Source organism: Vulpes lagopus, chromosome 6, assembly GCF_018345385.1.
Source record: "Vulpes lagopus strain Blue_001 chromosome 6, ASM1834538v1, whole genome shotgun sequence".
In the NCBI taxonomy this organism is placed as follows: domain Eukaryota; kingdom Metazoa; phylum Chordata; class Mammalia; order Carnivora; family Canidae; genus Vulpes; species Vulpes lagopus.
This window is the reverse complement of record NC_054829.1, coordinates 86852992-86880470: the sequence shown is the minus strand read 5'-3', so window position 1 is coordinate 86880470 and position 27479 is coordinate 86852992. Positions and strand designations below refer to the sequence as shown.

At 34.6% G+C, this 27479-nt stretch overlaps 1 protein-coding gene across 2 annotated transcripts; it reads right to left on the bottom strand.

Annotated features, from left to right (window-relative positions):
- Window positions 1–195: 195 nt before the first annotated feature.
- On the bottom strand, window positions 196–14065 carry LOC121493397 (integrin binding sialoprotein). 2 transcript variants are annotated; one of them, XM_041759231.1, is made up of 8 exons: window positions 13982–14047; window positions 12366–12606; window positions 11410–11477; window positions 11266–11316; window positions 11096–11173; window positions 7165–7230; window positions 1818–1985; window positions 196–1264 (listed from the first exon to the last, which is right to left on the bottom strand). In XM_041759231.1, the coding sequence occupies exons 3-8, from the start codon at window positions 11461–11463 to the stop codon at window positions 719–721; spliced, it is 963 nt and encodes a 320-aa protein (XP_041615165.1). In that variant the 5' UTR covers window positions 11464–11477; window positions 12366–12606; window positions 13982–14047; the 3' UTR covers window positions 196–718. The 2 variants fall into 2 exon arrangements, with proteins under 2 accessions (XP_041615165.1, XP_041615164.1); XM_041759230.1 differs by lacking the exon at window positions 12366–12606 and having other exon boundaries at window positions 13982–14065.
- Window positions 14066–27479: the final 13414 nt, after the last annotated feature.

Here is a 27479-nt window from a genome sequence, read left to right as displayed (position 1 = left end):
AAATCTTTGTTAAATCTAGCAACTCTAACAAAAGCCATTTATTCTCCTGATATGTATGGTTGACTGTGCCCACAAGCAGGTCAAAATCTATGACAAAATACTTATAGTTATTCTGAGTCTTAAACCATAGTGGAAATAAGCTGGATAAATAAGTGGATAAATCCATTAGCTCAGTTGTTCCCTCCTGGACTCATCTTTTTCAATTCTGAATCTTTTTTTTCTTTATTATAACATTTTTGAAGGTTTGCATTTTATTTGTGATAAAATCCATAGATAGAATATACATAAAGATCACATAAAAATAGATGATAATGGTAATTAAACATAATATACAGTGTTAGGTAGTATGATTAAAGAACTACACATATTTTGTATATAGTGTCATTAATGTTAATTCCTAGAAGCACTTGCATGAAGAGTAGTTTTAGCAGATAATAATAGTACAAACATATTAAAATACTATTTATAGAACTACAAACTCAAAACACTTAGTTGAACTCAATCTTAGATTAGTTTAAATGGCCCTGATTTACAATAAGCTTTCAATAACATACCAGGGAAAAGCAACAGAAGCAATTACAGAAAATTACTTTGGAATAGTAGCACCATTCCACATTATAATATGCACATTTGTTATATTGCACCTTCCTGAGTTGAACTTTGAAAATGGTAGCCACATGAAATGCCAGAATGGATGAATTCATCCCAGGCTGAGCCTTCACTGGTGGTGGTAGTAGTAATCTTGACCATCATAGCTGTCATAGCTGTGCCCTTTATAGTAGCTGTACTCATCTTCATAGGCTCGATAATTATCCCCACGAGGTTCTCCATTCTCACTTTCATAGACTTCATATCCATTGTCGTATTCATTGGTGCCTGTTTGTTCATACTCTTCCTCATATCCATTGGAGGTGGCTTCCCCAGATGGTCGGGTGGTAGTTCCGTAGAGCTCTGGTGGTGGAGTTGTAGGTTCAAACCCACCATCTGGAGAGAGTGTTGTCTTAGAGCCACCATTGTTCTGCTTTCCAGCCTCTGTGGTTCCTTCTGAATGGGCTTCAGTGACACTTTCTTCTTCACCTTCTCCATTGTCTCCATCACTGCTACCATTGCCATTTTCTGCCTCTGTGCTGTTGCTGCTGGTGCTGTTTATACCTTGCCCATTTTCATCCACTTCTGCTTCATTTTCTTCATTTTCTTCATCTTCCTCTTCTTCTTCTTCATCACTTTCCTCCTCTTTTGTAGCCTTGTGTCTTATATCCCCAGCCTGTAAAGAAAAGTTTGAAAGAATTCAGATCTAGGTGTGAAAATGTAAAAACTTAAGATCATTCATTCATTCAACACAGGATATACCTATGGTCTTGTTCTAGATGTATTTTTGAATTGAAGCCAGTTTAACTTACAAAAAACTTGATGAGTATTTTAAAAATTCAGAATTAGTACCTTTGTCATTGAGTTTTGATGGAGAAAAATGTACTTGATAAATATGCCTTCTGAGTGGGAGATGGTTTCCTACAGTTTTGCTATTCACTTTGTCTTGGGATCCTCTTCCCTGAAATGCAGTAGCATCTTTCAGGACCTTTTATTCATTGCTAAGATGCTTGCCCTTAGTCTTCTGTTATAATGTAGGAAGTCAGTGTAACAACATGGGAAGAGAACTTGCCTGGGAAAATATCTTTCCTTATTTGTAAATGGGGAAATTGAACCTGCTCTCGCTTTTTCAACAAGTTGATATAAAATACTCTGTGTTTAGTGTCAGGATGATTGTAGATTTCAGTAAAGAAATGAAATCAGATTTAACATTTTTGAGGAATTATTACCTTCTTGGGAAGTTGGATTGCAGCTAGACCTATGTACTCTGTTCCGGGTGTGGTCTCCTCTCCATAACCAGGTGTAGCAGAGAGGGTAGAGTTCTCAGCGTCAGATTCATCTTCGTTTTCATCAGAATTTGCATTCTCTTCATTATTTTCTTCCTCATTTGAAGTCTCCTGGTGAAAATATCCAGAGCAAGAAAAGTTATTTTAGCTAGAAGAGAACTCAAAATTTGTTGGAGTCATGAGTCATTATTGAGATAAACATTATATTCCTCAGCCAGTTCATCACCTAATGCTAATAGTTTTAATTCCTCTTATGCCATTTGCACTTCTCACTGCTTAGAACTCAACTCAAAGTTATTCTATTTACCTCACCATAGTCTTAGACATTTCTGTATTCTATTTAATCAATAAAAAATATTTATGTGATAATTTCAGCATATCTGAGTATGTGGTATTCTACATGCCTTGGGCTCTTAAAGTCTTATCAATACTATTACAACATGGTAGTAAATGGATTCTTACATATGCTGACAAATCAGCCGAGAACTTATATCTATTTTTCTTATTTCTTATAGTAGACTTGTAAGAAGGATTATTGTTCTCTTTAGAAAGGGAAAGTGAGCTCAGAAAAGCTAAAAAACTTGTTAAAGGGCTTATCATATGTAATGAAGCTGTATCTAATTTAAAAAGCTGAGCCCTTTATAATGCACCATGATGTTTTTGATGATGAGGATGATTTATATGAATGTTCACACTATGCCTAGGATATTTTTTTCAGAATGAATTTTTATGGAAATCCCTCTCTTCAAACAAATTGATTGCATGTCTTATTTACTGAAGTGAATATATTTCATTGAATTTCAAGTATGTAGACAAGAAAACACATTTAATTCAAAATTCATCTGCCAGTATATAAGCCAGTTCTGTATTGTATGGAGCATTCAGAAGATTTTAGGCATTTGACACACAATCAATTTTATTATGAATTGAAGAAACTAAACACTCCAAAAGATCTTTAGTAGTATCTGATTACATGAAGATGTTTTAAAAAAATTAATACTCCTCAAATGAATGCTTATTATAATCCTACTAATATTACTATAATTTTATTTAACATTTTATTCTTGGCCTTTATGTTGTTAGACAGTTGTTTGTCAATAGAGTTAATCTGATGTGAATCATAGCTAATATTAAAAATCAGAAATTCATAAAAAAAAATAAAAAAATAAAAAAATAAAAAAAAAATCAGAAATTCATACACATAGACTTTACTTTGAGTGAGTACTGGAAAATTGAATTCATTCGATGTATTTTTAAAGAGATTATGTCTCCCTTCCTGATATTTCCCAACATTTCTTTTCCCTTCCTTTATATTCCCTTTCACTATTATTCATATTCCCCAAATGAATGAACATAGACTCCTAACTCGGGGAAACGAACTACGGGTGGTGGAAGGGGAGGTGGGCGGGTGTTGGAGGGGAATGGGTGACGGGCACTGAGGTGGACACTTGACGGGATGAGCACTGGGTGTTTTTCTGTATGTTGGTAAATTAAACACCAATAAAAGTTAATTAAAAAAAAAATAAAAATAAAAATAAAAAAAAATAAAAATTAAAAAAAAAAAAAAGAGATTATGATGCTAAGATCACTTTAGTAGGCATCCTATGTTTTAAGACTTTAAAACATGAATAAAGAAAATGTGGTATGTTATATGTATGTGTATATATACATATATATATAGTATGTGTATATATACATATATATATATACATATATATATATATGAAAAGGAATGAAATCTTGCCATTTACAATGGTGTGGAGGGAGCTAAAGAATATTATGCTAAGTGAAATAAGCCAGAGAAAGACAAATACCATATGGTTTCACTAATATTTGGAATTTAAGAAATAAAACAGATGAACATAGGAGAAAAGAAAAAGAAAAACCAAGAAACAGACTTAACTATAGGGAACAAATTTGATGGTTGCAAGAGGGGAGGTAAGTGGGATGGGTTTAAATAGGTGATGGGGATTAAGGAGGGCAATTGTGATGAACACTGGGTGTTGTATGGAAGTGCTGAACCACTCACTATATTGTACACTTGGAACTAATATGAACTTGCATATTAACTAATTGGAATTTAAATAAAAACTTAAAAAAAAGATAACCCACAAATTCTAAACCAAAATGTTAGATGAAAAAATAAAAATTTATATGAAGAATAAAATCTAAAAAATAAAACAAACACAACCCAGATTTAGCCTGCCTTATTACTAAAACAAAGTGACTAAAGAAGAATATGTTTATTTCATCAAATTTGTAAATTCCGCTATTTCAGTAAACTCTTGGGACTACTAGAATCTACCCCCAAACAGTGTCTAAGCTAATTGTGTCAAATATCCCACAAACACCATACTATTTATTTTTTCATGTTTATGCTTTATTCCAACAGACTAAATCTTTCAGAGGAGAAGGAGGAAAGATTCTTAGAATAGAACATACAATTTAGGTCTTGTACTGTCATATTACACATGAAAAGCCTGACATCCAGTAAGATGAATAACTTGCATGAGGTCAAATAGATGGTAGTTCATTAGTGGCAAGGTCATGATTAAAGATCCAAACTCTTAACTCATGAACTTCTGTATTTTCTCCTACAATGCCCTTTCTTTTTTAGATACTTTATTTAAGGATATTGTGTTGCAATGAATTAAAAAAGAAAACAGGTCAGTCTGTTGATGGGTATTAAGTCTCAAATATCTTTTTGAATAAGAAAATTAGCAATACTTTTAAAAAAAGTATTATTAACCCCCTAGAATGACTAAAATGACTGAAAGAAACAAGTGTTGGCTGGAATATGGAGCAACTGATGTACTGATAGAAGGAGAGCATAGCACATCTGCTTTGGTTGACTCTATTCAGATTGAACATATGCAGACCTTTTGACTTAGAAGTTTTATTTTGAAGTAAATGGTCTCCAGAAATAAATGCATATGTCCACAAGAAGGTATACTAGAATGTTTACAACAGCACTCTTTGTTATAGCTCAAACTTGGAAACTACCTAAATGCCCATCAACAGAAGAATAATATATTATGGTAGTAATGAGATACTGACAATGGGAATGAATGATGTACAGTTGTATGGGACGCCTGTGTGGCTCAGCGGTTGAGCGTCTGCCTTTGGCGCAGGGCGTGATCCCAGAGTTCAGGGATCGAGTCCCACATCGGGCTCCCTGCATGGAGCTTGTTTCTCTCTCTGCCTATGTCTCTGCCTCTCTCTGTGTGTCTCGCATGAATAAATAAAATCTTTTAAAAAAAAAAGATGTACAGTTGTAGAACGATATAGATCAATCTTTGAAGTTGAGAGTGGAAGAGGCCACGCACAAAAGAATATATGAAGTGTGATTCCATTTATATAGTACAAAAAAAATAGGCAAAACCAATATCTGTTAGGCCTTAAAATAGCAGTTGCTCTTTGTGGGTTTGGTTAATAAAATGAAATGGATGCAAGTGCTGCTTTTTGATATGGGTGTTGGTTACACTGTGTTCAATTTCTGAAATTTCAATGACCTATATACATATGACAATTGTGTTGTATATATTATATTTAAATAAAAGGGTTTTTTTTAAGTGAGGCTGAATAGTTTAGGAATGGAAAAAAATATTTGACCACCAAATAGAAAATATGTCTAAGCACCCTCTCATATGAATACAATTCCTGGGGACTCTGTGTATTTAACCTGAATTGTCAATGACATTTTAGGGAAGAAATGGGGAAAAGGAAGTTGTAGAGTCTCTTCAAGATTTATTCATCCACTTTGCTGTAATCACTTTTAATGAATGATGTTTGGAGTATTTATTCTCTGAAGTTTTCGAAACCAAACCACCAGATATTTGTTGGGCACCATATATTGTATAAGAAACTGAGCTAGGCAATATGAGGAGATACAAGAAGGGTACAGCACTGTTTCTCCCCAAACCAGAGATGAAACCCATGATCTCCAGTCCTCTGGGTCATAAGGAATTTGCAGATAAGTTTTGGGAGGATGATAAATGTTCAAAGATTATTGGCAAGATTCTGAGTGTGTGTGATTTCATCAGAGTTTTAAAGGTGTCCTTATCATCCTCCATTCTCAACTACCATCATAACAAATGAAGAACTATTGCCAAAAGGTGTGTAGTCTAATTGGGAAATCTAGTTTGCAAGGCAATTTTGTGATCACTGTACAGCAAATAGTTGTAGTTAAATGGATTACCCCAGCTTAGTTCTTATGTAAGATTACTAAGTGGAACTTTGGGCAAAATGTTGTGGGATTTAGTGGGTGGCATTTTTCCTGGTACTGGGTTGATATTCTTGTAAGGTCTTCCTTAAGCTATTAGGGTAAATTATAGTACGGGAAATGATACTTTTATGGTTAAAAAATCAAACTAATTATTTGTCACTTTTAAAGTTCCCATACCATTTTGTTTTCAAGATAGCAGATGTTTATACATGATCCATTTTTGACTGTTACTGCCCATTCATAAATAGCACTTAAGAATACCTGAATTTAGAAGGTCCCCAAAACAGTGGATAGCTATAATTGACTATCCAGGAAAATGTACCTAATTAGTATATTGAGCAAGAGTGTCAGTTATAAACATGTTAGCACAGTTTCCAAGATATACAGATGAGTTTTAGCCATGAACTACACTAATTTTAGCCAGGAACTACACTAATTTGTACTATTATAGAGGACTATGTAGTGTTATGTATAAAATATGTAGTACTATATAGTGCTATATATATTTATACATTTTGAGTATTTGCATTTCTGTAAGAATATAAATTGTATTATTAGACAAAAGGACATGAAATTCCCATTCTTTTAGAACAACCTTACTTTGTGGGTCAGGGAAGACAGATGAATCACAATAATGTTATAGAGGATATAAGATTAGCTTTTCATATACTACCTACTTTGTAAATTGAGTTTAAATTCACTCCTTAAAACAAGTATTGTACTGAATTTAGGTACTTGTCTTTTACCATGGTCTTCTGTTCACATAAGTATAAATAATATTTTCTTTTCTTTTTATCAGAATTTATACTTCTTCCACTTATAATGGAGACATTTTGTTTTTGTATACCTCTAACAGGTAACTTTAAGTACCTGCAGTAGTATTTTAAACAGGTAATTTTAGTTGATTCTAATTTCAGTAACATTCCCCTTGTCCAAAATAGAAGACTGTGGGTAGTTGGTAAACTGGCAGTGGCTGTTTGCTAAGTCCAGACTACAGTAGACTAGTTTCCTATTTGTTTTATGTTGCCTGGTTTGTTATAAAAAAATCCTGCAGAAATTCCTTACCTCTTCCTCCTCCTCCTCTTCTGAGCTGTCACCGTCTCCATCTTCTTCAGATGAGTCACTACTGCTCTAAAAAAATGTATATATATGTGAATTCATACATATATGAATATTTGTGTACATATATATGTATATATACATTCAGCACTGAAAGAAATTTCCTATTGATTGAATTAGGTAAAATATGCACAATTATTTTCCCTAACTAGTATTAATTAGCATCTTGATTGATTTATTTACTTAGAATAGTTCAAATGAGAATATGAGAAAAAGATATGAGGAGTTGGGAATGTAGAAAATGAGGTTAGAGAGAAAAAGGCATTTTATAGTGATCAAGATATGAAATGAGATACTCCATCTTCAACCCCAAAAGCATAGGAAATATGTTGAAACATTTTATATATGTAAAAACTAGCAATGAATCACAAAATTGCCTAACTCTGTAAGAATAAGAGGATTATCTGGTTCAATTTATTTTACAGAGAGGGAATCTTTGTAAAAATCTCTGTAACAAAAATCTCTGTAATGAAATGATGATTAGGCTTATTGTGAAATAAAGTTGTTACTGAATGATTCTTTTAAATAATGAGCTCCTGGTGAATTTAAATTAGAATTTGACTTGAAATTAGATTTGCATGTAATTTTTAGTATCTTTCAGTTTAATTAAAGCCACTTCATAAAATAAGCCTCTCTCTATATATATAAATGAGATTTTTATATATATGAGGTAACAATTATATAAGAGCAAAATTACTTCACTTATTCATTTAGGAGACTTATAGAGTACCATCCCTCTAAAGAGCTCAATATTGAATGAGAATATTTTAAACCAAGAAGTCTGTATATAAAAATATAAGTTAAGAAGCTTTGCTACTTTTTAAAAGGAAATATATGTCTAAACACCTGTTATCGAGACTTTAAGACAGTAAAGAAGATTTTTCATCTTTTTCTCAATGATAAATTGAATTTTCTTTCTCTTTCTGCAATCGCTCCTAACGCCACCAGGTAGATAAATGGATACCCGACTTAAGATTCTGTCATTTTTAGCCCTACAAATCTTAGCTTTGATTCTGATGACCCGGTTAAGTACTGTGGTCTTAGAAAATATAGCTGCAGAAGAACTTCAGGGTTAAAGATCAGATATGAGGAAACATTCATGCTTAAGGCTGTCCCTGTAGAGGTCATTCTTCAGTGGCTGTGTCATCCATCCAAGAAAAAGGAATACTTGTCCCCTTGAGCCAAGAATAACCATGGATAGAAAAGAGAATAATTAGACCTGCTCTTCTACTGCCATGACCTTAATGTTTGTGCTTTCCCTAGCTCAGAGGGTGAGTAAAGCATAGTGTTACATGTAAAGTATTCCTATTTGTTAGCTAATAGGACAGCATATTTTTGCAATGTATTTTGTCTCTGTGGGTGTGTTTGAATCTCTTTACAAGCTTCCTCACCTCTAGCCTTCTTCCTTTCCCAACCACCTCTCTCTTCAATTGGTGTCTGCAGTGAGAACAATTTTGAAACTTCATGAAATGCCCTGAAGCCTTGACATTTTCTTTTTTCCTTTCTTTCTCTAATGTCTTATTTCCAGTTTGTAACTAAGTCGTATTATTCTTCCAGAAGTCAAATACACACACATTCACACACACACACACACACGCGCATATATGTATGTATGTATATTTTGCCATTACTCCTTTCAACTTCTGTCATTCCCATTTATTCAATCCCAAAATATATGTTTCAGGCATTGTTTTGCAAATGAGGGTGGTAGCAAGAGATAGAGTTGGAAACACTGACAGTTTCCATGTGTCAAGCACTGTGATAGCTGAGATCAGTCTAATATAATAAATATAAAGTTTCTTCCCTCAAAGAATTCACGTATAATTCAAATAACATTTGATTCCAAAACAAAGCAATTTCCTCAATTAAAAGTATTTAGGGTGTTAAGGTTATTTAGACTTTCATTTCTATAGCCAAGCAGATAGATAAGCTATAGGTAGACTGTTGATAGCTTTATGATTAGTATGATATTTCATGGAAGTTGGTATTTTAGAAATGATTATGTATAGGGACGCCTGAGTGGCTCTGTCAGTGAAGCAGATGAATCTTGATTTTTGCTCTGTCATGATCTCAGAGTTGTAGAATTGAGCCCCACATTGGGCTCCATGCTCAGCGGAGAGTCTGCTTGATGATTCTCTTTCTCCCTCTCCCTTTGCCTCTCCTCCCACTTGTGCATACTCTCTCTAAAATAAATAGATAAATCTCAAAAAAAGAAATTATTATATGTGAACACAGATTTGTTTGCATAAAACATAAATTTTAAGGCCAATACAGCTTAATGTATTTTAAGGTAACAATCTGGGTACCAAATACATGATAGACTTAAGAGAATAAATAGTACAGAGCTAAGGGTAATATATAAGTAGACATGTAAGGGGAAAATTCTAGAACTCAAACTCTGTAAAGTAAGAGAATGGATCATCAATCCTAGGTCAGACTATTGGATTGGGGTGTACATTTTATTGAATATTTTTAAAATACTACTATCTTACAAATTCTACATTAGTTGAAATGAATTTGCATATAATTTCTCTAAATTTTGTATATTAAAAATCTACGTAAAGATTTTTGAACTTTGAATTTATCAATAATTAAAAATATAACCTCTCCTAATATCTTTTCACTATGGATATTATAATTAGATCACATTTATATGACTATAAAAATTTATAGAAGGGGATATCTCTAATTAATGTGATATTTTAGGAAAATTGAGGAGCTAGTTAGAAATTTAAGTTTATTATTTCCATTTAGTTTAAGAAAGGGAATGAAGCAAACATTCAAAAGAACACTGTGTATTTGTGGGTCTGAGGTATACCAAAGAATGGAAGACAGTTCTGAAAACCCACAACTCTTGTGTTATCTGTGCTCATATTTCTGTGGCCACATACATTCCCCATATTTATTATGGTGCTATAAATACTTAAAGATTATCATTTCCTATCATTGTATGAGTTAGAAATGGGTTAGCCCAACATATGGTAGGATGCTCTGCCAAGCCACTGTGCTGAGGCATCGTTTTCAGCGTCTTGACTGCTTTTAGTGTCTTAGGAATCCTGGGTCAAATGGTGCATAATTGGTGCTCTGAACCCAAACTGTATAGTAATAAAAATAGCACAATTCTGGTTTGTTGAATATTGTAAATCAACACCACACTCTCAAATTTTCAAAGGCTTTCTTTACTGTTAACCCAGTAAAAACAGAAATTCTTATTTTTGGTGTTTATTATTTTTCTTCTTGTTTACAAATTTTGAGGATGTTTTGTTTCTCTCACAAGCTTTCAGTTTTCTTCGTGAATTTCTCTTTCCTCTGCAATTCTTGAGATACACTCCTGTTATAGTTATGTTCCAATGCATGACATATTGCTCTGCTGACCAACACAGGTCAGAGGTTCAGAAAATCTTTAGCAATCACCACTGATTATCAGGAGTGTTTTTAAAAATGGTCTCTGCTGTTTATGAAGTAAATTTTTTCCTTATCAATTAAAGAACTCTAAATTATTGAATGTTAACAGTGGTATGACAGTATTGACTCGTCTATAACATGACAGTGGCCTTATCACTGATTGTCAATAACAGATAAAGTTGTCCATTTTGTCAATGAGTTAGCCAAAATACCTGAATTCTGTACCATGGTATTTGCTTTTATTGTATCATTCTAGACTGGGCCCAAATGCTATTATTTTCTGTGTGTATATCTCTGCTTTAAAAGAGAACTTAGGAATAAATTTTATTGTGTTGTATTAAAAGCAAACTTTTTTTTAGTAAGTAAGTCTTTCTGGCAGACTTTCAGTGAGAATTGAATTTAGATGTCCTGTGGTTAAATAAGATCCCCTTTAAATTATAATGGGTGGGAAAAAATTAATTTTTATAATTACCTGAACTGGAAATCGTTTTAGAGGAGGATAAAAGTAGGAATGCTTGTAAAGATAGTAACGTGGCCGATACTTAAAGACCTGCATAAACAAAATAAATGATATAGTCATGTTTAATGTGCAATAAATCTGGGCAAGTAGAGTCAGGCCAAGAAAGTATGCTAAACAATTACCCCATTTTCTTCAGAATCCTCTAATTTGGCTCTTCGATGCAAATTTTTCATCTGTTTAAAAGAACATTTAATAATTACATACTATCTCTTTTACATAAAAATACTATAAGGGTAGTAACTATAGGTTTTTAATATAGAACTTACTGAGAAAGCACAGGCCATTCCCAAAATGCTGAGCAAAATTAAAGCAGTCTTCATTTTGGTGATTGCTTCTGGAATTAATGAAGTGGTAAGGTTAATAAATATTAAAACTGGGAGTGTAACTTCTATTCATACTAGAAGATGAACTACTTGTTTTCATTTCTGTACATGTATAGTTTTGACTAATTAAGACCAAATTTCTGGCTTTTATTTTAAAATTGTTCCTTTTTTTAAGTGGTAAAAAACTGACTTTACCTGTTTGTTCAAGTAATCTTGAATTCCATATTTGGTTTTATCCTATCGGCTGTGATTTGTCATTGGCAGACCATTTCATTACTATAAGAGGCTTGAATGCTTAGTGTACTACTTCACACTGAGACAAGGAGGCATCCCAATATCATCGGCATTGGAATATCAGCTAAGAAATCGAATTGTTAGTGTAGTAATGTGACTTTTTTTTTTTAATAATTAAAAACTAAGCATGGCGCCTGGGTAGGTCACATGGTTGGGCGTCTGCCTTCGGCTCAGGTCATGATCTCCAGGTCCTGTGATTGAGAACCATGTCAGGCTCCTGGCTCAGCGGGCAATATGATTTCCTCTCTCCTCCCACCCCCCCAACCCCCCACTTATACTCTCTCTGTCTTTCTCTTGTGCACAAATGAATAAAACCTTAAAAAAAAAAAAGAAGCAAACTGAATACATTTAAATGATTGCTCTTACACCAGTGATTCTACATATACATATATATTCTATATTCTATATAAAACTATTTGAATTAAAAGCTTATTTATGAGATGGGAAATAGAAGCCATCTTCTTATGAATACCTTAGAATAGTTTCTATTGTGTGTGTGTGCGTATGAAACGATCCATAATATGTGAAATATACTTTCATAGCATGTAGCACCAAACAACCATGTCTAAGGATGATTCTGTGAGAAGAGTTCATCAGAACTTCACCTTGGGATTTCAGGGGCAAATTTTCTCAGAAAATGTTATTCTTCAGCTCCATTTAAGCTTTCCATCACTAGTGTTGGAGACTGTCACAGGATGGATCAAGGGCTCTTCAGGGTCAAGGCAATAGTCATCATGGAGACTGCAGTTCTATGGAGGAATTGAGGATGCAACTCTCAAAATGAGAGTAGTTCCCAAACTCTCCTGGGGTTTGTGGCCATGCAAAGATCTCACCTCCACATAGATTCTACATAAATAAAAAGAGAGGGATGGCAAAATTCTATCCTACTTTAATTTTATTCTATTTGATAAAATCCTATTTTAATAGAGGTTGAATAAATTTAGCTAAAAGCCTACTACTAATACCCCCGTATTTGCATTGACGTATACATAAGTTAACTAAGAGTGTTTAGCTGAGAGTGACAGCTTTGGCAGCATTTTATAAGCAATATGTATTGATGATGGCAATTTCCCCATAAACACACTTGGAAAAGTAATATTTAAAATGTAGTATAAAACCCATGTCATATACTATATTCTGCAGTCTGATTTTGCATTTTGTCATTAGCCACAATTTATTGCGTCCTTACTGAGTATCTAACACTAAAACATTATACCGAGTAAGATGTAAAGCCTGAAGAAGGTGTCTTGGGTCATAAGTCACATTCTATTTGTGGCAGTCTAGATCTTTTGATATTGATGCCTACATACTTCCTCACAGTCTGTCTACTTTAGTAAAAGTTCTTAATGGCTACACAACAATAAAGAGGCTTTGCCCCTGAAGGGGGCCCATCTATCTAAGAAGTTTTTCTTATTGCTATTGAGTGCTTAAATAATACTTTGAACTTTGTCACCATGGTTAAGCTTGCCAGCAAACAGGAAGATTATTACTGCAGCTTTATGAAACGAGTTGCTCCCTTAAAGAGCTAAAAACTTAAATACATGGAACTATAGAAAGGGTTTTGATTACATAAATTTCTCATAGCAAACCATAAAAACAACTAGATAAAAACATAGCAGGAATGATATAAAAAGAACCAAGTGGTTCATGTAGGCAGCAATTGGCTGCCTACATAAATCTCATTTTATTTACTTTGTGATTCATAAAAAACAAAGACGTCTATAGTGACCACTACTAACCCAGACAACAATTCGAACATTTTTAAAGGATAGTTTTGGAAATCTAATTACAAGTTTTCATTGGGAAGAGTACCATAAACTACCAAGATTATTTATTTCTCTAGTAGTATATATTTTTCCACACTGATTTTATAGATATTTACAAGTGAAAAATAGTATTTCAGTCAGGGTATCCTGAATACATCAGAACGAGGAAACAGTTATTTGTGAGGTGAAGAGGTAGAAAGTAGAACGCAAAATTTTCTAGTTTATGTGCACAATATTAAGAAGTTATTTACTTGCATAGATTAATAGGCTGAACCTTTTGGAAGAATCTAAAGTCTGAGGTACTAGTTTAATGATAAGCAAATGTTAAATTACATAGCCATTCCATACAATTCAGTAACATCAACATTTAAATAAAAAATTCAAAACCAGATCCAGAGATGTAAAATGTGGAGTGTTCAAGTTTAAGAAAATGAAGTTGTCATAGTAAATCTTACCCTTTTGCAGTTCTGGAGTGAGGAAGCAGGCTCACAGGAGTGAGTGACACAGATTGAATATTTCCTCTGCTCTCTCACTCACTCATTTGCTCTCTGTGACTGGCTATAAACTCTTCTTTGCCTTCCAACAGCCAATCACTGGTATGAGCAAGGTGATGTCAGAACGTGGATTCTCACCAGAAAACCCCCAAACTTCAACACTTTTTCAAGACACAGGCTCAGTTGAATAAACATGAAATGTGGTTCTAGTGCCAAGCGGTTTGCATTGTGGAATTTAATTGAAGGTTTAGAAGAAGATGAATAGTTTGAATTCTGAATATATATAATAATATACTGGATTTGAGTTAAAATAAATAGCAAAAGATTTAGCCATTTAAAAATTTTATAATTATACATGTTTTCAATATGTTGAAAGCAAAGGAAGCTTATACTCAGATTCAATTCTACATTACTAATTTAGTAATAAAAGAAATTAAATAAAAAGGAAAGGAGCTGATGAACAGTTAATGTTTTAATATGAATTATTTTATGTTTTTCTTAAAATATGCTTCAGTGACTCGTGAATTAATATTGATATAATTAAAGTCAACAGCATCAATTTTGTTCAGTTTACCAAGCTTGAATTTTTTTATCTTTCCACTGAACCAGGACAGTGGAGAGTCCATATTCCTGGCCATGAAGAGCCAAATATAAGAATGATCTGGTCCCTGTCTAAAATTTTCACAGTGGTGTAGGAAGACTTATAGCCATAGGGCATAGCAATTAAATATCTACAAGGCTTAGATATCAGAATAGGAATTTTCTAGGTTATTAATTAGGGAGAGGTTATCAAGAAAGAAAAGGAAAACATTCTTAGGAATAGATTTAAAGGATATAGAAATGAATGAACAGCATAATGATACCAGCAGTGTCTAATACTTGCTGAGTGCTCTTATGCTAGTTTTTTACTTGTGCTTTTTCAGTCATCCTTCACACACAGAGAGAGAAATAATTCAGGGGGTTATTCCCATTCTACAGGTGAGGTAAGTGATACAGAAATGGTAATTATGTTCTGGGTTGCATGGCTAGTAAATAGGGGAATATAGAGATTAGAGTCAAGTCTAATTCTAGAGTCTACTTTTAATCACTATGTATCCTTGCTGGAACATTCAGAAAGCTTCCATGATTCAATAAACTGGAATATTGTGAGTGGAAGTAATGAAGAGGAGAGCAGTTGGAGAGACAAAAGCCAGGTGATGGAGGGGCCTATAAGGTACATTAACGAATATGGACTCCCCCATGGAAATGAGAGAATGTCAAAGGGTTAAAGCAGAAAAATAATATATTTAAGTTTGTAACTTAGAAAAATCTTTTGTTGAAAAGGTAGATTTGGGTTGAAGAAAGCAAGATAGTTATGGAGAATGGGGGCTCCAAGAAGCTATTTTAGTGATTCAGGAAAGCAATGCAAAAGGTTTAAACTAAACCAGTAGCTGTGGGGGTAGAAAGGATGGAACAAATGGATAAAACTAATGAAAATAAGACTTAATGAAAATAAGAGAAGTGAAGAAACCTAGAATGACTTTTGGATTTATAGCTTAGGTAATAAGTGGTGAGTGGTGGGACCATATCATATAATACATAGCAGAGTAATTGGTATATTATAATCACTCAGCAAGATGTTAACAGTTTATGATATAATGAAAGGAGTAGAGAACAGAGAACAAAAAGGCTGGGTTTTGTTCTTGATTTTACCACTATGTGAACCACTTGACAATACTGAGTCTTTAATTTAATCCATACTTAAAAAATAAGGGCTTTTGGGGTATCTCCGTGGTCAGTCAGTTGAGCGTCTGCCTTCAGCTCAGGTCATGATCCTAGCATCTTGGGATTGAGTTTTAGGTCAGGTTCCCTGCTCAGTGGGGAGTCTGCTTCTCCCTCTGCTTTTCCTCTGATCATAGTAGGGTATGCGCTTGTGCACATGCACTCTCTCTCTCAAATAAATAAATAATCTTGAATAAAAATAAGGGGCTTGGTTTGGACCAAAAAAGAGCCAGCCATGTGTTTCTCTATCACCTGTGAAGCATTATTGCCAAATAATTGAACTTGAATCTCATGAAGCCTCTCTATATGTCAGGTTAGAGGAAATACAAGGTTTGGAAGAATACATAAAATGACACCATTGGGATGCATTTAGCAAAATCTAGAAAGTGGGTAACTTTATAAGACATATTGCCTGGCTTCTGTTTTAGTAGCAAGAAAATTTTTAAAAAGAAGGGGAATCTATAGATGAAAAAGACTTCAGAGATGTATCTAGAAAAATTATGAAACAATTGGAGAAATGTTGAATGCTGATCAAATATTTTATAGTATTAAGAAATTATTGTTAATTTGGGGGTATGTGATGATTTTTTTAGAAAAAATTTGCTAACTTCTATTGAATTCATATTCTTTTTCAATTGAAGTATAGTTACACTTAAGGTTACATTAGTTTCAGGTGTACAGCATAGTAATTGAACAGCTAGCTTATGCTATGCTCACAACAAGTATACCTACCACCTGTCAGCATACACTGCTATTATAGAATTATTGACTGTATTTCCTATGCTGTACTTTTCATCCCTATGGCTTGTTCATTCCATAACTGGAAGCCTGTATTTTCCACTCCCCTTTACCCATTTGTTAATCCTTTTGCTCTCCTCCCCTCTGGCAGCCATCAGTTAGTTCTATTCATGAGTCTGTTTCGCTTTTTTGTGTTGTTTGTTAGTTGTTTTGTTATTTAGTTTTCACATATACGTGAGATGATATCACATTCACATATGTCTTTCTCTGTTGGACTTATTTCACTTAGTATAATATCATCTAGGTTCATCCATGTTGTTACAAATGGCAAGATCTCATTCTCTTTTATGGCTGAGTAATATTCCATTGTGTATATACACCGCATCTTCTTTATCCATTCATTTATCGATGGACACTTAGGTTGTTTCCATATCTTGGCTCTTGTAAATAATGCTGCGATGAACATAAGTGTACATATGTCTTTTCAGATTAGTGTTTTTGTTTTCTTTCTGTAAAGAACTTCTAGTGGAATTGCTGGATCATATAATATTTCTATTTTTAATTTTTTAAGGAACCTCCATACTGTTTTCCACAGCAGCTGTACCAACTTGCATTCCCACTGGAAGTGCAGTAGAGTTCCTTTGTTTCCACATCCTAGCTAACACTTGCTATTTCTTGTCTTTCTGATACTAGCCACTCTCACAGGTAGAAGATGAGATCTCATTGTGGTTTTGATTTGTATTTCCCTGATAATTAGTGATGTTGAGATCTTCTCATGTGTCTGTTGACTGTTTATATCTTTCTTTGGAAAAATGTCTATTCAATTCCTCTACCCATTTTCAATTGGATTATTTGGGTTTTTTGGTGTTGAGTTGTAAAAGTTCTTTATATATTTGGAGATTAACCCCTTACTGGATATAGCATTTGCTAACACCTTCTGACATTATTACGTGTTAAAAAATAATTTTTTTATTTTAGAGATTCATACTAAAATATATACTATTATAGTTACCTGAGGGTGTGGATAAAGATAAAACAAGAGTGGCTATAAATTGATAACCATTGAATTGGTGATAGGTTACCCTAAGGATTCATTATGCTATTTTTTCTTCACTTTATGTATGTTTGAAATGGTCTATAAATGGTTTTTTTAAAAAAATGGAAATAATTGGACTAAGTGATATCTAATACTTTTTCAATTTCTAATATTCTGTAATCTCTTAGTATCAATAAGTTATTTAACCCTGCTATATACTTTCCAGCAACCCTCTAATCCAGTCAAACTCTACCTCTCAATTGACTAGAAAATACTGGAACATATTTTCTAAGGACTAGTGGTAGAGGGGAAAAAAAAATCACAGATCCTTAATAATTCTGCTTTTTCTATAATCAGGGCCGTCTCAGCAGTACTTTTTGTTGCAGTCTCATTGTCATGATAATCTTTATTTAAGCAGATTGTTATGAATTCCTTCTCTTAGATGACATAAGAACACACATTCATCTCATTGGCATGCCACAACCAAATTGCACTGTGTGGTGAGTCATCTCTGGAGAAACCCCACACTCATTGTGATGTATCCTTCTTTCTTACCTGCACCATATACTCAGTTGTCAGATCTTGTTAACATCACCTCCACAGTTCTTTGGAATCCATACTTCCATTTCTTCTTTTTCTTTCTTTCTTTCTTTCTTTCTTTCTTTCTTTCTTTCTTTCTTTCTTTCTTTCTTTCTTTTCTTTTCTTTTTTTATTTTCTTTCTTTCTTTTTTTATTTATTCATGAGAGACACAGAGAGAGGGGCAGAGATATAAGCAGAGGGAGAAGCAAGCTCCCTGCAGGGAGCCTGATGTGGGACTTGATCCCAGGACTCCAGTATCACGATCTGAGCCAAAGGCAGATGCTCAACCACTGAGCCACCCAGGAGCTCCCAGGCTTCCCTTTCTTGTCCCTGTTTGTTCAAGTCCTCAACTTCTTGCCAAGTTATAGTAGTAATAGTCTAACTGTGGCATATTGCCCATTTATCCTTCCAAAATTTCTGGGACCACAGGATTTAGAATCAAAGATTGAGGTAGAGTCCTGATACTGCTTTTGCTAGCTTTTAACCATGGGTAAAACTCTGTTAACATAAAAAATCTGACCCCAACTTTCTTTTCCAATGTCATTTATACTTCTCGCCTGCTAGAATACATTGCAAGATGTTCTATGTATGGGCAGCCCAGGTGGCTCAGCGGTTTACCGCCGCCTTCAGCCCAGGGTGTGATCCTGGAGACCTGGGATCAAGTCCCACATTGAGCTCCTTGCATGGAGCCTGCTTCTCTCTCTGCCTCTTTCTCTCTCTGTGTCTCTCATGAATAAATAAAATCTTAAAAAAAAAAAAAAAGATGTTCTAAGTAAGATTTATGAATAACCAAGTCAAAAAAGTAGATAAATACTTTTAAAACCTATTTTCATGTGAGTTCTCTTTGCAGCTCTTAATTGAAATCTTAAGAACTTAGAATTTTCTAGAATAAATGTTAAAATTTCTTCCCCTCCATTAGTAAAATGCTAAAATCTTGGCTATGCCAGTATTCTATTTATTACCAAATACTTCTGTTCTTCCAAATCCACTTTTTCTCTCTGAAACCAAGAGGTAGTAGTATCTAGTTTGGGTTCCAACACTAATCTCTACGGTATTCTCCCGAACTGTCTCATCATCAGCCTGATTAGTCTGTAATATTCCATCACTGAAAACCTTGTCTAGCCAGTCTAAGGTTTCATACCCTTTTAATCCTTTGATTCCCAGAATGCATTCTGCCTTCCATCCAGGCTTACCTGTTCAACCTTAGTTGAACCTATTTGAAAAACCTAGTTTTTTTATTAATGAGTCTCTGGATCTAGGACTTTATACAATCAGTCAATTGCTGTCATTCACTGAGCTTTTTGTAAGCCTGGTGGTGGGAGATACAACATACAAGTTTTTTTCCTCAGAATTTATAATCCAGTCACACTCTCCCTCCCCACTTATTTCCCAGGCCTCTTCTGTTTTTGTGGAAGTCCAGTAATGCTTTTCCTAACCCCACCCAATATTCCAATAAAGCTTTCATGTATTTCATATCCAGAAATAACAAATACCAAACTCGTACCTAATATAAATTCCTGTTTAAGAAGCATCATGTTCTCTTACTGTAATATTGTGACCTCATGTGGTCATGGTGGTGGTAGATGTGTGTCCCTGTCATCTGTTTTTTATTGTGAGGTTCTGGAGGGCAAGGAGTGTATCTATTTAAATTACTGTATATAGAATCAAGGAGACCACATCTATGGTTATTTACATAAGACTGGACATTCTCATGGAAACTGACATCAGGTGAACATTAGTAAGATCCATCAGTTGATTCCTTGCCCTTTCTAAAAGACAAGGTGAAGGTTAACACACAATGCTCTTAGCAGATGGTAGATCTAAGGGCAGACTACTAATAGACTGTTCTCTTGATATGGTTCCTGTCTCCAAGGGAAAGCTCCTGAATTTGTTTCTCTCTCTCCAAGTCATTATTTAAGGTTTGGGAGGAATGAAAAACAGTTAAGTCTTGTTGGAAGTTTCTACAGCTTTCCTAGGTGTCTTTCTCTCTTTATCACTCTCTCTACTATTGGCTCTTTCTCATTCATACCTAATTTTCATATCTCCTTCATAAAACAGAAACAAAAACCATCCTTCGTTCATACACATTCCCATCCAGCTACTCATATATTTCTCTCTTCTTCACAATTAAGTTTCTTGAGAGTTGTCAACATTTAAAAAAAATGATTTTTATTAATTAATTTTAGAGAGAGTGTGTGTGTGTGTGTGTCCATGCACAAGCAGGGGGAGGGGCAGGCAGAGGGAGAGGGAGAAGCAGGCTCACCACTGAGCAGGGAGCCTGATGTGGGACTCAATCCCAGAACCCTGGGATCATGACTGGAGCCAAAAGGAAGACACTTAACCGACTGAGCCACCCAAGCATCCCGAGTTGTCACCTTTTAATGACACAATTTCTTTATTTTCTGCTCATTTCACAACCTACTATAATATGGCTTTTTGCCCCCAAACTTTGTGGAAACTTGTCTCATAAAGATTACCAATGAATTCATTCTGGTTAGTCAGTGAGTGCTTGCTAGTTAACTGGAAGAACACTTTCAGTCACTTTCTTTGCTAGAATTGATAACAGTTGATGCCACTGACTGTTTTCTCCTCTTTCAAAAGCCCTACCTACCTACCACATGCATGTACTGTATTGTCTGATTTTCTCTTCCTTCCTATTATTTCTCAATTGCTCTTATGTGCTACTCTTTCTCAAGCATATTTTAGATGTTTTTGTTTTCAGGGTTCTGTCCTTGTCCATTTCCTTTTCTCATTCTCCAAGGTCTCTCTTGATGATCTCTTTTACTCTCATGGCTTCACTTACTCATTTGGTTTTTAACAAGGATTTTCCTCCTGTGTTTCACGGTTGAATATCATACATATAATGAAAATCTCTACCTGGAAGTTCCAAAATTACCTCAAATTCCAACTAATCCTCCTTCTGTTTCTGTTCCAATTGCTTAAGCTAGAAACTGATGTCATCCTTATCATCTATCTGTCCTTTATCTCTATCGCCTCTACTGCTGTCAATTCTTGTCATTTCCACAGCCCTCAGATCTTACGTTCATCCATACCCATCACGCCCTGGTTATCTTATTTGAGGCCAATGTTATCTCACCTGGATTAATATAAGAATATTTTTACTTTCTCTGCAGTCCGTTTTCCACACCATGGCCAAAATAAATTTTCAAAAAGACTAAATGTATTTTTAATCTCTGCTTAAAATCTTCTGTGGCTCTGATACCTTCAGGAAAAACTTTAAACTCTCAATGTTGTATGAAAGCCCTTCAGTTTCTGACTTTTACATAAGATTTCAGCCCCACTCCTTATACTTTCTTTCCTCACACTAAGCTTAAGTCATACTAAAGTATTTCATTTCCCTCCCTGTGCCCCATGTGTTTCTCTGGGACCCTTTATACATGTTATCTTTGTCTGTCTAGCTTTGATTTGTCATTTAGGACTCAGTTTTGAAGCCCTGTCCTTCAGAGATCCTGTCCTGATTCCTATTCTTGCCTTGGCTGAGTTGGATACCTCTTCTGTGTTTCCAAGCACTCCTTTATTGTGGCTAGTTGCTTAACAGTCTTGCTGTTTGAATATATTAAGAGTTGTTGAGGACAGGGGGAGGGTCTTATTTACCCTTATATCTCTGACCATTCATCAGTTCCTGGATGTTGGGCATTTATTTCAATAAATGTTTTTGAAATAATGACTAAGAATGAATGACTAAAAGACTGTTAGAGTATGTCGCATTGTTTTTCATTATTACCCACTAAGGAGAAAAATTTAATTTAAATTAATGTCTCCCTAAGGAGAAACATTGAATACTATGGAATAAGATTTTATTGGAAAGAGTTGAGCTTTGAAGGGTCGTATACCACTGTAATGTACCTGAGAATGGAGGAGGGAATCTATAATGATTTCTAGAAGGCAGTCATGTCTATACCCATACCAGCCACAGTTAAGGAAAGAAGAAACAAACAAAAACTCTTTTCTACATGCAGAGGTACTTTTGATCTTGCTCTTTATTAATAGTTTTCCTTACCCTTCTTTGTTTTATTAGCTAGAAGCAAATTTCTAGCTAATAAAACAACAGAAAGTAATAACTTTCTGTTTCATGCTGTTCCCTAATTATTCAGTTACTTTGTGAATAACCTGATTATTTCATGAATGTTCACTTTGTGGTGTTAAAATACCTAATATTAATATAATATTATATATATATATATATATATATATATATATATAAAATCAGTACATTCTTTAGTGAAAAACTGAAAATGTTTTCTGAGAAATCATTTCAGGGATTTCAGAATTGACAAACATAGTCTTTTAGTTACCAGCTGGGGTTATATTTTTGGTATTTCTTAGGTTTTTCATTGCCTTGAGCCCTTTGCAATGATCTGCAATAATAACAGTTTGTGATTCCACAGAAAACAAATCACTGCCAGTCTTTAGTTGTGGGCTTGCTGTAATTTTGTGTGATATGGCTCATTGCATTGCATCAACCATAAAGGTTACAGCACTCATGGGAAACCTGAGGCCAGCTGGCCATTTGGTGGACTTTTATTGGGATTTACTTTGATATTTTTTGCTTCAATGTGTCCAAAGTGGATTCTTAGAGATACCTCTGGCCTAGTACATTCCAAGCAATTATCTGCCTTTTGGAAGAATAATTTATGTATGTCTCATTTTCTTGAAGCTGGTTTATCTCCCCTACCTGGGTTTTCATCTAGATTTTCTGTCCTAAAATTTTCTGATTTTAGTGTTTTTTTTCTTTTTCGATTTTCTAGTTAATTTATTGATTTTTCTTATTCCCAAATAACTTCCTATATTTCTATCATGGTACCACATACATAGAAAGAACTTATTAAATACTGGATGACTGGATGAATGACTGATTTTCTTGTATATGACCCTTATTACTGAAGATGAAGTCTTCCTGCAATTTCTGAATTTGAGCTGCAGATGGGAGTTCCTCCATCCTCCTAATCCTACTTACTTTTACCCTAAAGAATAAAATACCAGTCAGTTAGATTCAAGATTGTAAATGCCTAAGAAGTGCATTTCTTAGAGGGATTTTTTTTTTTTTTTTGAGAAGGAGTGAGAGAATGAGGGGGAGGGGCAGAGGGACTGGGAGAGAGAGAGAGAGAGAATCTTAAGCAGGCTCTACACCCAGAGCAGAGCCCTGGACAGGGGCAGGGCTTGATTTCACAACCCTGAAATCATAACCTGAGCTGAAATCAAGAGTCAGACAACCAATGAGTCACTCAGGTGCCCCTCCTAAAAGGATTTTAAAACTCCAGACGGTTATACATATGTTTTTCTATTCTACTGGTAGAGCCATGTCTCTCCTAAATTTTTTAAAATCTAAAAAAATTTAAAACAACTTATAAAATTAGATGGGATAAAGTGATGGTGAGTTAAGTGATAGGTCAAGTTAGAAATAACATAAATGAAATTAAGCAAGTAATGTAACAACTCTGGAAAACTTGATTTTTGTTACTATCATCACTATCACTATCAAAAATGTTGACATGCCTATTTTAACCTGTCTTCCTCTTAGATCAATTTCTATATGTAAAAAATGTCTGTTTTTTTCTCAGTTTTAGATAGAAATATCTAAAAACCTAGACATAGTCATTTCTTGATAGAAATATAAAATTAAGTAACAGCCCAAATAGGCCAGATTCAGTATTTCCATAGAATAAGGAAGATAGTAAATACAATTATGGGATGGTGGACTAGAGAGCCCATTAAAAGTCAAGTTTTGTAACTTAACTCTACAGTGTTAGAAAAATCATTTTTTTAAAAAAATTATTTATTCATGAGAGACACAAAGAGAGAGAGAGAGAGAGAAAGGCAGAGACACAGGCAGAGGGAAAAGCAGATTCCATGCAGGGAGCCCAACGTGGGACTCGATCCCAGCTCTCCAGGATCACACCCTGGGCTGAAGGCAGCGCTAAACCGCTGAGCCATGGGGGCTGCCCAGAAAGGTCTTTTAAAACATGTTGCACTCCTTATTTTTTGTTAAATCTGATGAGCTGGCATCAGGAGATGAAGTCTTTCCTTGGTGTTGTGGCTTTACATCTAAGGTGGGGGTCAAAGGATTTTCCTACAATTTCAGGCTGATTCAAACCAGAGCCAAGTCCTCCTTATAATTATGTTTTCCTGTAATAGCTCAAAAGCTCCTGCTCCACATTCAAGTTCATACTTAATTAAGGTAAATGGGCAGAGTCTCTGCTTGTGTTGGTACTCCTATGTCAAAGAGTAAAAAGCAGACCACCATGGTGGCCAACACTCCTTCCACCACAAAGACCATGTCTGGTCTCCATGGGTGGTGGTGGCTTTTCATTCTTTGACATAGGAGCACCAACACTAGCAGACTCTGCCCATTTACCTTAATTAAGTATGAACTTGAATGTGGAGCAGGAGCTTTTGAGCTATTACAGGAAAACATAATTATAACGTGGATGAAGATAGAGAGTATTATGCTAAGTGAAATAAGTCAGAGAAGAACAAAGACCATATGATTTCACCCATATGTGAAATTTAAGAAGCAAAACAAATGAACATAGGGGGATAAAAAGAAAGGCAAACAGAGAAACAGACTCTTAACTATAGAGAACAAACTGATGGTCACCAGAGGGGAGGTGGGTGATGGATGGGTTAAATAGGTGATGGGGATTAAGGAGTGCATTTGTTGTGATGAGCACCAGGTGTTACATTGGAAGTGTTGAATCACTAAATTGTACACCTGAAGCTAATATTATGCTGTATGTTAACTAACTGGGGTTTAAATAAAAACTTTAAAAAAATTGTTAGTAGATTTTATTTAGTACTAGAGGGGGGGAATTCACAAAAGAGCAGATTATTTTAGAATAATCGGATCTAAAGGACTGTAAAGAAAGCAGTGGAATGTATCAAATGAGGCACTGGATTGCAAGGGGATGACTATCCAGCTCAGGTACCTTGTGGGGAAGTTACAAGCATAATACCAGCAATAGCTGGGGTAACCGGGGTGGGAGTGGAAAGTGGAAACAAGATGATGACAGAAAAAGATGGATCTAATGGAAAAACTAAATATCTTACTGTGCCGAAACATAAGAAAGGCACAGAAATTTCAGAACTTAATAAAGCTATGATACTAGTGGGAGAAAATTTTTTTTGCCTCATTTGTTTTCTAAAATAAAATTCATATTTCAAGTTAGACTTTGGTTAACAGAATCTAGATACTTATCTCAAAATAAGAAAAATGAAAGATTATAATTTTCTAAAATAAATTTTTGCTAAGCAATAATATTCCTTTACTGCCTCTTCCTCATTACTCTCTGTACCCTTACACCTTACTGTAACTATTTAATTTACAACTAGATTCAATGTTATATGGCTATTTTGTCATTCATTTTATAGTAAATGTAAAAGACATTTTAAACATTCATGAAGTAATCTCTATGTCAATAATTCTCGTTTATTCTTTATAAAAACCATATAAAAATGGTATGTTTTAATAAATGCCTTTGAGCCACTCAGGGGGTGAAGGAGTCAATTCCAACTTGATAAAGTAGTGTACTGCTTACTCTTAAGACTATTATTAATCACCCAACAGAATAATGAAGGAAATTGAAATTGATGTAAATTATACATCTAGAGTTTCATGGAAATATAGTTTCTTATGACACATCTGAGAGAAGTGAGAGAAACTGTTTCTTGGAGCAGAATGATAGTGTTATTTGGTCAAGGTAGAACAATGAGTTATATTTTCTGGTTAACACTCTATTACTTTGAAGTGTCTTTTCTTGAGTGCCTGGGTAACTCAGTTGGTTAGGCGGCTGCCTTCAGCTCAGGTCATGATCCCAGGGTCCTGGAATTGAGCCCAGCTTTGGCTCTGCAGCAGACTTCTGCTTAGCAGGGAGTCTGGTTCTCTCTCTCCCTCAGCCCATCTCCGCTGCTCATGCGCTCACCCTCTCTTTCTTTCTCTCTCTCAAATAAAATCTTAAGAAAGAAAAGAAGTGTCTTTTCTAACACTCTTCTAGTTTTTATCCCATAGATTAGTTTTGCCTCCGGTTGAACTTTATAAAAATGGAATTATATAGTAAATCCCCTTTTGCATCTGACTGCTTTTGCTGACCGTAATGCTTTTTATACTTATCAATTTTGATGCATGCATTAGCAGTTTACTGTATTTATTGATGAATGATATTCTATTACATAAATATACCACAATTTATTTATTCATACCCCTGTGATGGACATTTGGTTTGTTTCTGATTTTTTTCTATCATGAAGAAAGCTGTAGTGAAAATTGGTGTACTCCTCTTTTAATGGACATATGACATATTTAATTTTAAATTTGTTGTAATGAGGTTAGCGCATTGATACTTAAACTTACTATGTAAGTGGCTATCTTGAGTAGAATCAGAGTATAAGAGATGGACAAAGGCCAATGCAATGTATTAAAAGGTCTGTAATTAATAGGGTCTATAGCACCAAAACACACCAATGGGTCCATATTGCAGTGCCCTCAAATCAACTCTGAGCACTTCAGCCCAACTGTGTTGGGAAGTGTCATGACAGTAAGTAGACATCAGTTAGAGTGGTACTGTGGAAAGACATACTTAGAGCCAGACATACTTAGATTAAGTTCTGGCTCAGTGACTTAAGAGAAATTGATTGGCCACACTGAACCTCAGTCTTTTTATCTATAAAGTAATTCCCACATTGATAGGTAAAAGAATTAAGTGGGATGCTCTAGGTAGGGTCATAGAAAATTTAATTTGTATAAAATGTAATCAGAGATAGCATAATTTATATATCAAAATTAGACAAAATGTATTGTGGCTGTAATTTGAATACTGGCTCATATCTTATAGATAGCGACATGATTTAAATTTTAAAAATTGTTTATATTGTTTTAAGCAGATTAAACTTACATAAAGCAAATTGATGTGAAAAATTAAACATAGTCTAGTGGATAAAAGCCCCTAATGTTATTGGTTTAATAAATAAAATCCCAGTCTGGGTTTTTCTGGCTAGTGGTGGAAGTGGGGCCTCTACTTCATACCATCTAATAGGCCCTGCTAGGCTCTGGCATCTATAATATATGAATTTCCAAGTCATGTTGGCTATAAGGAACCAACTAGGAGATAGGGGGAAAGAAAGTGGATCATACTCTGGGAGATTTTATTCTGGAGAACAGAACTAGAAGTGATATATATCATTCCTACTCTTAAATACAGAGTACAAACTGAAGATTGTCAGAGGGATGGGGGTGAAGGTAGGGAGATGAGAAAAATAGATGAATGGAATTAACAGGTACAGACTTCCAAAGTAGCTGCACCAATTTACATTTTCACCAACATGCATGA

What these genes read in the sequence shown, in the direction of transcription:
- LOC121493397 (XM_041759230.1), bottom strand. Translation starts at nt 11,463, where the DNA reads ATGAAGACTGCTTTAATTTTGCTCAGCATTTTGGGAATGGCCTGTGCT. An exon ending in AGGATTCTGAAGAAAATGGG is followed by an intron (nt 11,174 to 11,265) that starts GTAATTGTTTAG and finishes TTGTTTATGCAG; the next exon opens with GTCTTTAAGTATCGGCCACG. An exon ending in CAATCCAACTTCCCAAGAAG is followed by an intron (nt 1,265 to 1,817) that starts GTAATAATTCCT and finishes TTTTCTTTACAG; the next exon opens with GCTGGGGATATAAGACACAA.